We start from the raw sequence: 15139 nt of genomic DNA, 5'->3' as shown, positions 1-15139 counted from the left end.
AAATGCTCATTAGCTCACATGGTGTGGTTGCAGTCGTTTCAGAAGGCATTACCTTACTATTGTAAGCCAAACCTCTCATTGCATAAGGTTTAATTATTTTTATCAATATCAAATAGTATTGATACTTTTCACAGTTGAATTAAATGATGGAATACACTTATAATGCATGTGAAAATGTTTTCTTTGTTCAGATACATATTTCAAGGAGTTCTTACGAGAGATGAAATTTTAGGGCTTCATCTTCTTGGCCAGGACTCTGCTGGCAAAATAATTATCCAAATAATTCACCTTGCTCTTGACTTAATTCAGTGAAAAGTCTATTTAAAAAATTACAAAGCTACTTCCTGGATTATTCACTTTATCTGTTAGTGTTTTGGGGTGGAAGTTGTAGGCTAACACTCATTTTCAGCACTTCAGTTTCTCTTTTGCCTTATTAATTCCAGATGAGGTCATACTAGGTCTGAAGAGAGCTGGAAGGGATGGCCTTTTAGAATTCTTTCAGCCTTCTATTTTTCTGAAATTCTTCCATCAGCCTGAATTGCTGTTGGTCAATGCCCATTTCAAAATTTTCAGAGAACACAAACTATAATATATTAAGCCTCTTCACCAGAAACTATTTCTGGAATGTTCTCTGTGTGAAACCACTTTGGTATATTTTTCAGCTTGTGATACTATGGGGACCCCACCCTCTGTAGCCATAATGCTCTGTTGGGCATAAACATTCAATGTGGTTCAATCTAGAGGCAGTCTTCCCCCAGGCTCTGCATAATTTCAATCGTTTGTCCCTCTGTGAACCCAACAATTGCATAGTTAAAAGCTGTCACTTCTGGTCACAATGAGTCTGTTCTATTTTGAAATTTCAGATGACTATGTTTTCTTGCGGTTAGTGATATAATTTCCAGAGAAATTGACATTTATTTTCTGCTATCTCTATGCAATCTTTTAAGTCCCAAGACTGTGGAAACTATTTATTTTCGCATCCCATCTCCAGTGTCGGACATGGTGGCTATACATTGTGGGCACTTAATAAATATTTCTCGAATGAATGAATGAATGTGTAATGGTTCTTTTTAAAGATTCCCTAAAGTTTATTAAAGAGTAATTTAAAATTATATAAAGGAATAGCAGAGGCGGCAGCAACTCAGCATTGTCAGGGTGTTCTATGTCACATATCCCACTAGCACATATTATGCATAGCATTTGCTAATGTGTAAAAATGTTTGAAATGTTAGATTCTTCAGGACATCTGGAACAGTCATCTTGCAAACTCATCATGTGAGTGATTATCAGCTTTTCAAGAACATGAATAATCTAATGGATACAAGTTTGCCTCAAGTTGCATTTGTATTCACTTTTTAAGAGAGTGGGATTCAGGAGGTATTGCAGGTTTAGCAGCTACATGGCATGAATGTAGTACGTGTATGAAGACAATGACCAACACTTAAGGAAGGGCCTGGACCACATTGTTAAGTATGGAGGCCACTAGGCACATGTGACTCTTGAGCAGCTGAAATGTGGCCAACGCAACTGAGGGACTGAATTTTAAATTTCATTTAATATTAATTAAGATGTAAAATAATAAGATATCTCAATTTTTATATGTTGAAATAATATTTTGGATATTTTTTATTAAATAAAATAGATTTATTTCACTATATTCTTTTTACTTTTTTAAAAATTTGGCTACCAGAAAACTTAAAATTATGTTTGATGCTTACAATCAGTTTCTATTAGACAGTGTTAGCCTCATCTAGAAGGCTAAGGGGCAAAGTTATTCGGAAAGCATTTGCTGGGTTATGGCATTTGTGCAGGCACACGAGGAGCTGGAACAGATGTTCTGCTTCTCAGCTCAGCCCTGAGGTTGTCCTGCCTACACATGGGCACTGCTGTGATCATGTCTCTTTTCAAACTTTCTGAGGGCAGGATCAGCTTCATTTCTTTTTTTAAACATGCTCCTTATCTCAGGGTTAGGGAAGGTATATAAACTGTTAAAGGCTGGCACGTTCCATTTACTTTTCAAGGCTCTGGAACCTTGAGCTCAGAATGGAACAGAATATATTATGGGATCAAGAGAGTGCTACCCTGGTGAGGATCAAGAGGGAATGGAAAGGAACAGGGAAGAAACTCATAAGTGGATACAAAGATTTTGGTATTATTCTAGTGCTTAAATTGGGTGGTAGGTAAGTGAGTGCCAATTTTGTTACACTTAATAACACAGGTAGGTGTTGCATGCATGTATCAAAAAATCTATGATTAAAACAAAAGGGTTGGGACAAGAGACTTATCAGCCATGTTTACTTGTATTTAAATTCCTGTATTTATTCCTACTTAACAAATACCTATCATGTGCCTTTTTTGTTGGATTGCATTGAGTTTAAGAATGATTCTTACAACTTGTCAGGGCACAGATGTTTCTTATTTCATTCCAGAAAACTATTAAAAAATTGGTTCTAGGCTGGGCGTGGTGGTTCACACCTGTAATCCCAGCACTTTGGGAGGCCGAGGTGGGTGGATCACGAGGTCAGGAAATCAAGACCATCCTGGCTAACATGGTGAAACCTCGTCTTTACTAAAAGTACAAAAAAGTTAGCCGGGCATGGTGGCGGGTGCCTGTAGTCTCAGCTACTCGGGAGGCTGAGGCAGGAGAATGGCATGAACCCAGGAAGTGGCGGTTTCAATGAGCTGAGATCGCGCCACTGCGCTCCAGCCTGGATTACAGAGCGAGAGTCGTCTCAAAAAAAAAAAAAAAAAAAAAAAATTGGTTCTAGGGTACAGTGAAAAAAAAGGCTGAAGGTGATTTACAGATATCCCTGGTAGGGTCTAAGGCCACCTCCAAGGCAAACAAGGGATGTTAATAACACTGACAACTTTAGGAAAGATAGTTATTATCAATGCAAAAAACATTTTATAGGAAGAGGTATAAGGTGTTTTTTTTGTTTTGTTTTGTTTTAATAGAGTAGGAACAAATCATAGAAAATATTGTATATAACATTTTAAATCTTATATCCTTTTAGTGCAAAATCATATTTCGAGTTTAAGTGTAACAAGAAAATTATTCAGGATCGTACGATTTAGGTTCTTAGTCATACTTAGAGCCTAAAAAACAACTGTGGTGGGATGATTCTGCCATTTGTCAGTAGAATGTCAATTGTACTGTGTGTTGTAATATATTTATTTCCCTCTTAATTAAACTCTTGAGAGCATCTTGAGGGAAAATAATCTTTATTAATCTTTATAATGTAGACCATAGCAAGATGTAGGCTCTTAGTTTGTCAAATCCAAGTTGAACAAGTCATTCTAATGGCCTGTAATTCTATTTTCAGGGACTTCACTGGAGGAACAGGATCAAGACCAAGACCAGGTAACTTAGTGTTGGTAGCAATAAAATCAAACACAACTCTCTAAAATTCAATGTAATTTATGTTACAGTTTCATATCTTTCCCCCTTTTATTTCTTCAGCTTTGCTGCCTCTTGACCTGCTTCTGAAAGTGCCACCCCTCATGCTCAGGGCCCACATTAAGGAACTAGAGGCCGAGTTAGTGACAGGGTGGCAGTCCCATAGCCTTCCTGCTGTGATTCTTCGAAATCTCAAAGATCATGGTAGTACTTACTAGATCACATTGATGTTAAGCACATAATGGGCAAATGCAGAATTATAGTTGGATCTGAGATGTCTGAACGATGCTTGGGTGGTAATTTTGATACAAACAGCAGGAGAATTCTGCCTTGTTTGTTCACCATTATTAGTTTGGCGATTTGGTGATAACAAAATGCCTTCTGTGTTCACTGTTGATTGAAATATTATGGGCTGTTTTTTCCAAAATTTGCATTTCTGCCATGGTGGGAATGTTAGCCAATTGACCTGCTGATGCTTCAAGTACATACCTACAAACAAAAAATAGTAACCATGTTTTACAAAGGTATTTCTGTAAACTCTACACCTACATGATACATGTAGAACAAAGAAAGTAAGTCATATATTTTTTCTATCTCCTATACTCTTACACAAATAATTATTTTTTACTTATTTATGTTTCTTTTTTTTTGAGACAGAATCTCACTCTGTCACCCAGGCTGGAGTGCAGTGGCACCATCTTGGCTCACTGCAACCTCCACCTCCCAGGTTCAAGCGATTCTCCTAACTCAACCTTCTGAGTAGCTGGGATTACAGGTGCCTGCCACCACGCCCGGCTATTTTTGTGTTTTTAGTATAAATGGGGTTTCACCATGTTGGCCAGCCTGGCCTTGAACTCTTGACATCAGGTGATCCACCCACGATTAAAATGACATATCACATTGTTTCCCTAATAATTGAAAAATTATAGATACTTAAACATAAAAGTTTATAATAAAGGTTTGGGAAGAATGTGTTAATTAATGTTTCTAATTTTTGTTAAAGAGGACCAAAGCCTATCAGTAACATTAAAATTATTAGCTAAACCTAGACAATTCAGAAAAAAGTTTAATGATTATGCTTTTATCATGTGTGTGAGTGTACAACTCTTGAACATAGAGTTCTGCTTTACCATTGGTTAATTTGGGATTATTGTTTAATGATATTTTCACCTCAGCCTCCTTGATTCACATTCTTTTGTAGAGCTAATGTGTATAGTGAATATAGGCAAACTGACTGTAATATTAGCCCATGTCTCCACATTTATTAAATTTGCTTTGGATGAGTTATTGACAGTTTGGGGCCATTACAATGTCAGCATAGATGCCAAAAATGATGGTTTTATTAAGATGCCTGAAACTATCATGTTGACCATGCTCTGCTTCTGTTATTTTGGCAAAGGTAAGTTCAAAATATAATTATGAAATTAAGATGATTGTTATTAATTGATGTTATAACAACAAGAATGGAACACACATATATATGTAAGCAATTGGCAGTTCTGTTGTAATCCATATTAGAAATTATTTTTCCTAAACAGTATGTTGACTTAGTTCAGTGCAAGACTTGATTTTATGTCAGTGACACTGATCAGATCTGTGGACCTTTAAACAAACTGTTTTCATTATGGCCCAGTTTACATACATTTCTTTCTTATCCCTACAGTTTGCTATATCATCTAATTCTTTAAACTCTGCTGATTCGTATATTGTTAAAACTTGTATCAGAATACACAAAAGCATTTTTTTTTTTGAGTAAGAGTCTCACTGTGTTGCCCAGGCTTGAGTGCAGTGGTGTGATCTCAGCTCACTGAAGCCTCCACCTCCTGGGTTCAAGCAATTCTTCTGTCTCAGCCTCCTGAGTAGCTGGGATTACAGGTACCCACTACCATGCCTGGCTAATTTTTGTATTTTTAGTAGAGACGGGGTTTCGCCATGTTGGCAAGACTGGTCTCTGACTCCTGACCTCAAGTAATCCACCCACCTCAGCCTCCCAAAGTGCTGGAATTACAGGTGTGAGCCACCACTCCTGGCCTGTTATCAGTGAGTGCTACATTTTATACATAAAAGGAGTGGTTAGGTTTTACTGATATTGTAGAACACATTAATTCACAAGGGAACATTTGGGTTACCACCTGAGAGTTATTCTACTTTCATGTCAGAAAATGAGACCTTTATTTTTCTCAACCTTAATATGAAGGTTTTTTCCATTAATTATAAAACTCATACCTTTTAAGTGTTGCAAGTAAATTTGGATGATTGGTTGCTTTATCAAATTATAAATAGCTGGTGCCAGTACTATTCACTTAGGTCACTGCATCTGCACATCATGCTCTAATCCAGTCATTACCTTGGTATCTCTGTCTTAACTAAAGTATAAAGAGGTGACATTAATCTGGTATTCCAACAATAAAGTAGTACGTTTGGACCAAGGTGTCATGAGACATTGTTGGTCCTGTCAGTAGTGAGTTATACCTTAAGTATTTGTTGTGAAAAATAGGTAAAGCACTTAAATTTGTGAATGCTTTATTTTTTATTGTTAAATAAGCTGATTATATTAGTGTTTTTTCATTTACTTAACATTTGGTTTTGCTTTCTTGGATAGAAGGGAACATGTTGGAACTTACGCATAACCAACATTTACAGCCCTGTATTGCCTAAATGTTCTGGAAAAAATAGCAGAAAGGGGAGAATTGTGCCAAAATCAGGGCATTCCCTCAGGAATATATCTAGTATGTGACCATTATTTTCCATGTATTATGGTAGAATACAGGGTTAGAACCATTATTTTAGAGTGCCAAGTGGCTATATTGTAATATGATCTTGCCTGTGTGGTACTCCTAAAAGCTGAACTTCTAGGTTCATGTCGTAGTAATAACAGCAGTACCTCCAAACTCTTCTAGAACAAATAACAATGAAACTATTTTACCTTACTTGTATTAAAAATCCACTTGTTCTATCTTTTAATACTAACTAAATTGTATCAATAATTTATTTTCTACAAATTATTTGGATTACATGATAGATTGCAATTCCCTGCCAGTAGACAACTTAGGAATTCATATATTATACAAATGAAAATATTAACAGTTAATTAATATGAATAACTGAATGAAGAAACATTTTTAACATGTTAATTATTTTAGCTCTGTTTTCCCAATTTTAGTCACTAGTGAATTACCATGGTACAAATTTTCCTATATCTGAGAACTATATGTACTATTATTTCGCTAATATTTTCCTTTACATCGACTAACTCGATTTAAATTCATTTTTAGAGGAAAGTTGTTATTATTTCTGTAAATGAGAACCAGTATAGTATCACTTGCCGTAAGTAGATGACCATTGTAAAAGTAAATACAAATCTAAGAAAGACAATATTAAATTCCAAGTAGATATTGTTGTCTGCTTATCCTGAGGTCTGTTGTCTTTGCTGTAAAGGAACATTGCCTCATATTTGAGAAATGGTGAAAACATGCTTGCATGATACTGAAACTTAATCCTTGATATAAACAACAGAAAGAAAACTGTAAAAGGAATACCTTTCCTACTGGACTACTTAATACCTGATATACCTACTAATGAAATTAGGCTGTGTAGGTGTCCCATGCCTTGGGAAACTCAGTTCTTTAAAAACAGATTGATTCTGTGGCCTATAAAGTCAAATCAGTTAATCAAATAACTGAATATTACCAAGTATTTGGAATTGAGGAAAAAGGTCTCAGGTCTGTCTTGTATAAAAAAAGAAATAATCGTTTCCTTTCAAGGCAAGAGAAATGGTATATATTTGTGAAAATTAAATTATACAAAAATATAACACAGGAAACATGTTCTTTGTCAAGTACCTACTATAATGGTATGGATTCTCTTAGTGTGGGTCAAATGTAAATTTTGGGGTGTGTAGGTCAAACCTAAATTGTCAAGTGCAAATGTAATGTCAACTAAAAATATGGCCTAATTTGACCAATTAACGCTGACATTTTCCCCTTCCTTGCTCAGGTTTTTATTTAGACAGCACATGACACCCAGGCACTGAACCGATGTATGGATATTCTTATGTGCTACATTTTTAATAGAAATTGTCACTTTATATTTCTGGGCCCTTAATTATGTTTTCTTATTGGATGACTATGAATCTATTTTTATGCTTCCATTTTGTTAGTAAAGGCAGATCTAAATCAAATTGTCAATTTTTTTTTTTGCTCAAGTATTGTAGAAAGCATAGCTAGCATTCTAGTTGTCCTTATATGAACAACTTTTAGTAGTTTACTTTCAAGTTAATTAATATCAAGTACTTAAAGCTCATCTTCACAATTGCCAAAGTGATTTAAGTACATACCTTCTTTTATTATGTTGCATAGCATTTTTAATCATACAAAAATTTGCTCACAGATTTTAGCCAAAATTTCTATGATACTAATCTATACTATATAACTTGGCATATAATTATATACATTGTTGGGATTTGTGAAGTATTAGTTATGTTTTCCAACCAGACTGTAAGCATCTTCACTGCAGCTTTTATAGATACAGGCGTATCTCATAGACACTGCAGTTTCCATTCCGGCCGACAGCAATAAAGCAAATATCACAATTAAACATGTTACATGAATTTTTTTGGTTCTCCAATGCACATAAAGGTTATGTTTACACTATACTAAGTCTATTAAGTGCACAATAACATTACCTCTAAAATATATATAACTGTAATTAAAAATGCCTTGTTGCTAAAAAGTGCTAAAGATCATCTGAGACTTTAACAAGTCATAATCATTTTGCTGGTGGAGGGTCTTGTCTCCATGTAGATGGCTGCAGATTGATCAGGTTGGTGGTTGCTAAAGATTGGGGTGGTTGTAGCAATTTTGTAAAAGAAGATAACAATGAAGTTTGCTCAGTCAATTCAGTCTTTCACAAAAGTTTCTCTGTAGCGTGTGATGCTGTTTGGTAGCATCTTACTCACAGTAGAACTTCTTACAAAAACTGGAGTCAGTCCCCTGAAACCTACTGCTGCTTTATGAACTAAATTTATAGACTATTCTAAATTATTTGTTGCCGTTTCAACAATGTTCATGGCATCTTTACCAGGAGTAGATTCCATCACAAGAAACCACTTTAGTTGCTCATCCCTAAGAAGCAACTGCTCATCCATTCAGGTTTTATCATGAGACTGCAGCAATTCAGTCACATCTTCAGTCTCTACTTCTAATTCTAGTTTTCTTGCTGTTTCTACTACATTTGCAATTACTACTTCTACTGAAGTTTTAAACCCCTCAAAGTCATTCCTGAGAGTTGGAATCAATTTCTTCCAAACTCCTGTTACTGCTGATATTTTGACCATTAATCATATATTTTTTTATTTTTAAAAATTTTTTTCCATAAGTTATTGGGATACAATTCTTTAGTGGTGATTTGTGAGATTTTGGTGCACGCATTACCTGAGCAGTATACACTGCACGATTTTTGTAGTCTTCTATTCCTCACCCGCTTCTCACTCTTCCCCACAAGTCCCTAAAGTCCATTGTATCATTCTCATGCCTTTGCATCCTTATAGCTTAGCTCCCGCATATCAGTGAGAAGATATGATGTTTGGTTTTCCATTCCTGAGTTACTTCACTTAGAATAATAGTCCCCAATCTCATCCAGGTCACTGCAAATGCTGTTAATTCATTCCTTTTCTATGGCTGAGCAGTATTCCATCATATATATATGATCTATCTATCTATCTATCTATCTGATATATATATCTATTTAGATATATATCTATATATGATATATATCAGTTTCTTTATCCACTCATTGGTTGATGGGCATTTGGGTTGGTTCCACGATTTTGCAACTGTGAATTGTGGCTACAAACATGCATGTGCAAGTATCTTTTTTGTATTATGATTTCTTCTCCTCTGGGTAGATACCCAGTAGTGGGATTGCTGGTTTAAAGAACTTTTAGTTTTCCTTGGTGACTGTACTAGTTTACATTCCCACCAGCAGTGAAGAAGTGTTTCCTGATCACTGCATCCATGCCAATATCTATTGTTTTCTCATTTTTTGATTATGACCATCTTGCAGGAGAAAGGTGGTATCGCATTGTAGTTTTGATTTGCATTTCCCTGTTCATTAGTGATGTTGAACGCTTTTTCATATGTTCATTGGCCATTTGAGTATCTTCTTTTGAGGGTTGTCTATTCATGTCTTTGGCCCACTTTTTGATAGGATTGTTTTTTTCTTACTGATTTTTTTGAGTTTGTTGTAGATTCTAGATATTAGTCCTTTGTCACATTTATAGATTGTGAAGATTTTCTCCCAGTCTGTGGGTTGTCTATTTACTCTGCTGACTGTTCCTTTTGCCATGCAAAAGCTCTATAGTTTAATTAGGTCCCAGTTATTTATCTTTGTTTTTTATTGCATTTGCTTTTAGTTTCTTGGTCATTAAATCCTTGCCTAAGCCAACCTGTAGAAGGATTTTTCCAAGGTTATCTTCTAGAATTTTTATAGTTTCAAGTCTTAGGTTTAAGTCCCTAATCCATCTTGAGTTGATTTTTGTATAGGGTGAGAGATGAGGATCCAGTTTCTTTTCCTACTTGTGGCTAGCCAATTATCCCAGCAAAATTTGTTGAAAAGGGTGTCCTTTTCCCACTTTATGTTTTTGTTTGCTTTGTTGAAGATTGGTTGGTAAGTATTTGGGTTTATTTCTGGGTTCTCTTTTCTGTTCCATTGGTCTATGTACCTATTTTTATACCAGTACCATGCTGTTTTGGTGACTATGGCCTTATAGTATAGTTTGAAATCAGGTAGTGTGATGCCTCCAGATTTGTTCTTTTTGCTTAGTCTTGCTTTGGCTATGCAGGCTCCTTTTTGGTTCCATATGAATTTTAGAATTGTTTTTTCTAATTCTGTGAAGAATGATGGTGGTATTTTGATGGGGATTGCATTGAATTTGTAGACTGTTTTTGGCAGTATGGTCATTTTCACAGTATTGATTCTACTCATCCCCGAGCATGGGCTGTATTTCCATTTGTTTGTGTGAGCTATGATTTCTTTCAGCAGTGTTTTGTAGTTTTCCTTGTAGAGGTCTTTCGACTTCTTGGTTAGGTATATTCCTAAGTATTTTTATTTTATTTATTGTTTTGAGACAGAGTCTCACTCTGTTGCCAGGCTGGAGTGCAGTGGTGCAATTTTGGCTCACTGCAACCTCCGCCTCCCGAGTTCAAGTGATTCTTTTGCCTCAATCTCCTGAATAGCTGGGACTACAGGTGCGTGCTACCATGCCCAGCTGATTTTTGTATTTTTAGTAGAGACATGGTTTCACCATGTTGGCCAGGATGGTCTCAATCTCTTGACCTCGTGATCTGCCCATCTTGGCCTCCCAAACTGCTGGGATTACAGGTGTGAGCCACCACGCCCAGCCACTATTTATATTTTCTGCAGCTATTGTGAAAGGAATTGAGTTCTTGATTTGATTCTCCACTTGGTTGCTGTTGGTGTATAGAAGAGCTACTGATTTGTGTACATTAATCTTGTATCTGGAAAATTTGCTGAATTCTTTTATCAATTCTAGGAGCTTTCTGGAGGAGTCTTTAGGATTTTCAAGGTAAATGATCGTATTGTCAGCAAACAGTGACAGTTTGACTTCCTCTTTACTGATTAGGTGAATCTCTTGAAGACAGCAGATAATTGGTTGGTGAGTTCTTATCCATTCTGTGGTTCTGTATGTTTTAAGCAGAGCATTTAGGCCATTTACGTTCAATGTTAGTATTGAAATGTGAGGTACCATTGCATTCATTGTGCTATTTGTTGCCTGTGCACTTTTGTTTTCTTGTTTTTTGTTTTTGCTTTTTAACTTATATTTTTGTTTTATAGGTCCTGTGTGATTTATGCTTAAGTAGATGCTGTTTTGATGTGTTTCCAGGATTTGTTTCAAGATTTAAAGTTCCTTTTAGCAGTTCTTGTAGTGGTGGCTTGGTAGTGGTGAATTCTCTTAGCATTTGTTTGTCTGAAAAAGATTGTATCTTTCCTTTATATACGATGTTTCATTTTGTTAGATACAAAATTCTTGGCTGATAATTGTTTTGTTTGAGGAGGCTGAAGATAGGGCTCCAATCCCTTCTAGCTTGTAGGGTTTCTGCTGAGAAATCTGCTATTAATCTAATAGGTTTTCCTTTATAGGCTACTTGGCACTTCTATCTCACAGCTCTTAAGATTCTTTCCTTTGTCTTAACTTTGGATAATAGATGACAGTGTGCCTAGGTGATGATCTTTTTGCAATGAATTTCCCAGGTGTTCTTTGTGCTTCTTGTTTTCTCATGTCTAGGTCTCTAGCGAGGCCGGGGAAGTGTTCCTCGATTATTCCCCCAAATATGTTTTCCAAGCTTTTATAATTCTCTTCTTCCTCAGGAACACCAATTATTCTTAGACTTGGTTGTTTAACATAATCCCAGACGTCTTGGAGGCTTTGCTCATATTTTCTTATTCCTTTTTCTTTGTCTTTGTTGGATTGGGTTAATTTGAAGACGTTGTCTTTGAGCTCTACTTGTTCAGTTCTATTGCTGAAACTTTCCAGAGCATTTTGTATTTCTATAAATGTGTCCAATGTTACCTGAATTTTTGACTGTTTTTACTTTAAACTGTCTATTTCCCTGAGTATTTCTCCCTTCACTTCTTGTATTGTGTTTTGGATTTTCTTGCACTGGACTTTGCCTTTCTCTGGTTCCTCCCTGACTAGCTTAGTAACTTCCTGAATTATTTTTCAGGTAAATTAGTTATTTCTTCTTGGTTTGGCTCCATTGCTGGTGAACAAGTGTGGTTTTTTGGGGGTGTTGCAGAGCCTTGTTTTGTCATATTGCCAGGGTTGGTTTTCTGGTTCCTTCTTATTTGGGTAGGCTCTATCAGAGGGAATGTCTAGGGCTGAAGGCTGTTGTTCAGATTCTTTTGTCCCAGTGGGTGTTCCCTTGATGTAGTACTCTCACCCTTTTCCTATGGATGTGGCTTCCTGTGAACTGAAGCTCGGTGATTGTTGTGTCTCTTCTGGATCTAGCCACCCAGCAAGTCTACCCAGTTCCAGGATGGTGCTGGGGGTTTTCTGCACAGAGTTCTGTGATGTGAACCATCTATGGGTCTCTCAGCCATGGATGCCAGTGCCCGTTCTGGTGGAGGTGGCGGGGCGGAGGTTGCAATGGACTCCATGAGGGTTCTTAGCTTTGGTGGTTTAATGCTCTATTTTTGTGCTGGTTGGCCTCCTCCCAGGAGGTGGTGTTTTCCAAACAGCATCAGCTATGGTAGTATGGAGAGGGACTGGCGGTGGGCAGGGCCCTAGAACTCCCAAGATTTTACATCCTTTGTCTTCCGCTACCAGAGTGGGTAGGAAAGGGCCATCCGTTGGGGGCAGAGCTATACCTGAGCTCAGACTCTCCTTGGGCAGATCTTGCTGCTGCTGAGCATTTGGGGTGTCTCCCACATCCTGCAGGAGCAGTCTGCTTCCTTCAGAGGGTCTGTGAGTCCTCTCAGGATTCCTAGTTTGTTCTTGTAGTTGATCTGGAGCTAAAATGCATAAATGTTTTTCATGGCATCTAGAATAGTGAATCCTTTCTGGGAGGCTTTCAATAGACTTTGTGTAGATTCATCAGAGGAATCACTGTCTATGGCAGCTATAGCCTTATGAAATGAATTTCTGAAATAATAGGACTTGAAAGTCAAAATGACTCTTTGATCATTGGGCTGAAGAATGGATGTCGTGTTAGCATACATGAAAACAACATTAATAGCCAGGTGTGGTGGGTCACGCCTGTAATCTCAGCACTTTGGGAGGCCAAGGTTGGTGGATCATGAGGTCAGGAGATTGAGACCATTCTGGCTAACACGGTGAAACCCCATCCTTACTAAAAATACAAAAAATTAGCTGGGCGTGGTGATGGGTGCCTGTAGTCCCAGCTACTCGGGAGGCTGAGGCAGGAGAATGGCGTGAACCTGGGAGGTGGAGCTTGCAGTGAGCCCAGATCGCACCACTGCACTCCAGTCTGGGTGACAGAGCGGAACTCCATCTTGAAAAAGAAAACAACATTAATATCCTGTACCTCCTCATCACAGCTGTTAGATGACCAAGTATTTTGTCAATGAACATCAATATTTTGATGGGAATCTTTATTTCAGAGCAGTAGATCTCAAGAGTTGGCTTAAAATATTCAATAGACAGACTGCTGTCATCCAGGCTTTGTTGTTTTATTTATAGAGCATAGGCAGAATAGATTTAGTAAAATTCTTAAGGGCCCTAGCCTAATATTTTTGGAATGATCAATGAGCATTGGCTTCAACCTAAGATTACCTGTTGCATTAGCTCCTAACAAGAGAGTAAGCCCATACTTTGAAGCCTGGCTTTGACTTCTCCTCCCTAGCTATGAAAATCCTAGGTGGCATCTTCTTGCAATAAAAGGCTGTTTTGTCTACCTTGAAAATCTATTGTTTAGTGTAGCCATCTTCATCAGTTATCTTAGCTGGATCATAATAAGATCTTATCCTGCTGCAGCTTCTATATCAGTATTTGCTGCTTCACCTTGTATTTTTATGTTATGGAAATGACTTCTCTCCTTAAACTGGATGAACCAACATCTGCTACTTCCAACTTTCCTTCTGCAGCTCTCTCACCTCTCTCAGACTTCATAGAGTTGAAGAGAGTTGGGGCCTTCCTCTGGATTCGGTTTTGGCTTAAGGGAATGTTGTGGCAGGTTTGATCTTTTAGCTTCTAAATCTTTCTCCATATAAGCAATAAGGCTGTCATTGTTATTATTCATGTGTTCACTATAGTAGCACTTCTAATTTTCTACAAAAACTTTTTCTCTGCATTCACAGCTTGGCTAACTATTTGATGCAAGAGGCCTAGCTTTCTGGTATCTTGGCTTTTGACATGCCTTTCTCACTAAATTTTATCATTTCTGCCTTTTGATTGAAAGTAAGAGACATGTGACTCTTTTTTCCACTTGAACAATTAGAGGCCATTGTAGGATTATTAACTAGCTTAAACTCAGTATTATTGTGTCGCAGGGAATAGGAAGGCCTACAAAGAAGGGAGAGATGGGAGAACGGCTAGTTGCTGGAACAGTCAGAGTACACACAATGTCCATCCATTCAGTTTACTATCTTATATGAGTGCAGTTTGTGGTGCCCCAAAACAATTACAATGGTAACATCCATGATCAGTCATCACAGATCATCACAACAGATCTAATAATGAAAATGTTTGAAATATTGCAAGAATTACCAAAATGTGACACAGAGGCATGAAGTAAATGCATGCTACTGAAAAAATGGGGCCAGTAGCCCTGCTTAATGCAGAATTGACACAAAACTTCAATTTCTTAAAAAAAAAGCAACATCTTTGAAATGCAATAAAATAAGGTGCAATAAAATGAGGTATGCCTATAAATATCTTGAGTATTTCCTCTGAGATCAGGCCCTTGGAAACTATTTATTGAGTAACTGATTTAGGCCATCACTGTATAAACTCTTGTTTGTCTTTGCTATTGTATTGAGAGCAACTGCATAAGTAATCTGAAGCAGTGAGGGAATCACTGATTTTTTTTATATTAGACTTTTAAAATATTTTATTTTTATTTAAACTTATTTTATTATATTAAAATATATACATATATATTTTTTAGATTTCAGATTGAGATAAGAAATTTCCTTTACCAATGATTATTTGCTTCCTCATTCTTCATAACAAGGGAGGTGCCAAACGACTCTGTATAAGGTCCC

At 36.9% G+C, this 15139-nt stretch overlaps 1 protein-coding gene across 1 annotated transcript in view; it reads left to right on the top strand.

The window, feature by feature from the left end:
- Positions 1–15139, top strand: part of NEK10 (NIMA related kinase 10) — a 260776-nt gene that overhangs the window by 202508 nt on the left and 43129 nt on the right. The window contains 2 exon segments of the mRNA XM_017865822.1: positions 3324–3361; positions 3461–3601. Of these exon segments, the coding sequence (XP_017721311.1) occupies positions 3324–3361; positions 3461–3601 (179 nt within the window).

The sequence above is a fragment of the Rhinopithecus bieti genome, unplaced genomic scaffold, assembly GCF_001698545.2.
Source record: "Rhinopithecus bieti isolate Rb0 unplaced genomic scaffold, ASM169854v2 scaffold_2432, whole genome shotgun sequence".
NCBI lineage: Eukaryota > Metazoa > Chordata > Mammalia > Primates > Cercopithecidae > Rhinopithecus > Rhinopithecus bieti.
The sequence above is the reverse complement of the archived record's forward strand: the minus strand, read 5'-3'. Positions and strand labels throughout refer to the sequence as shown.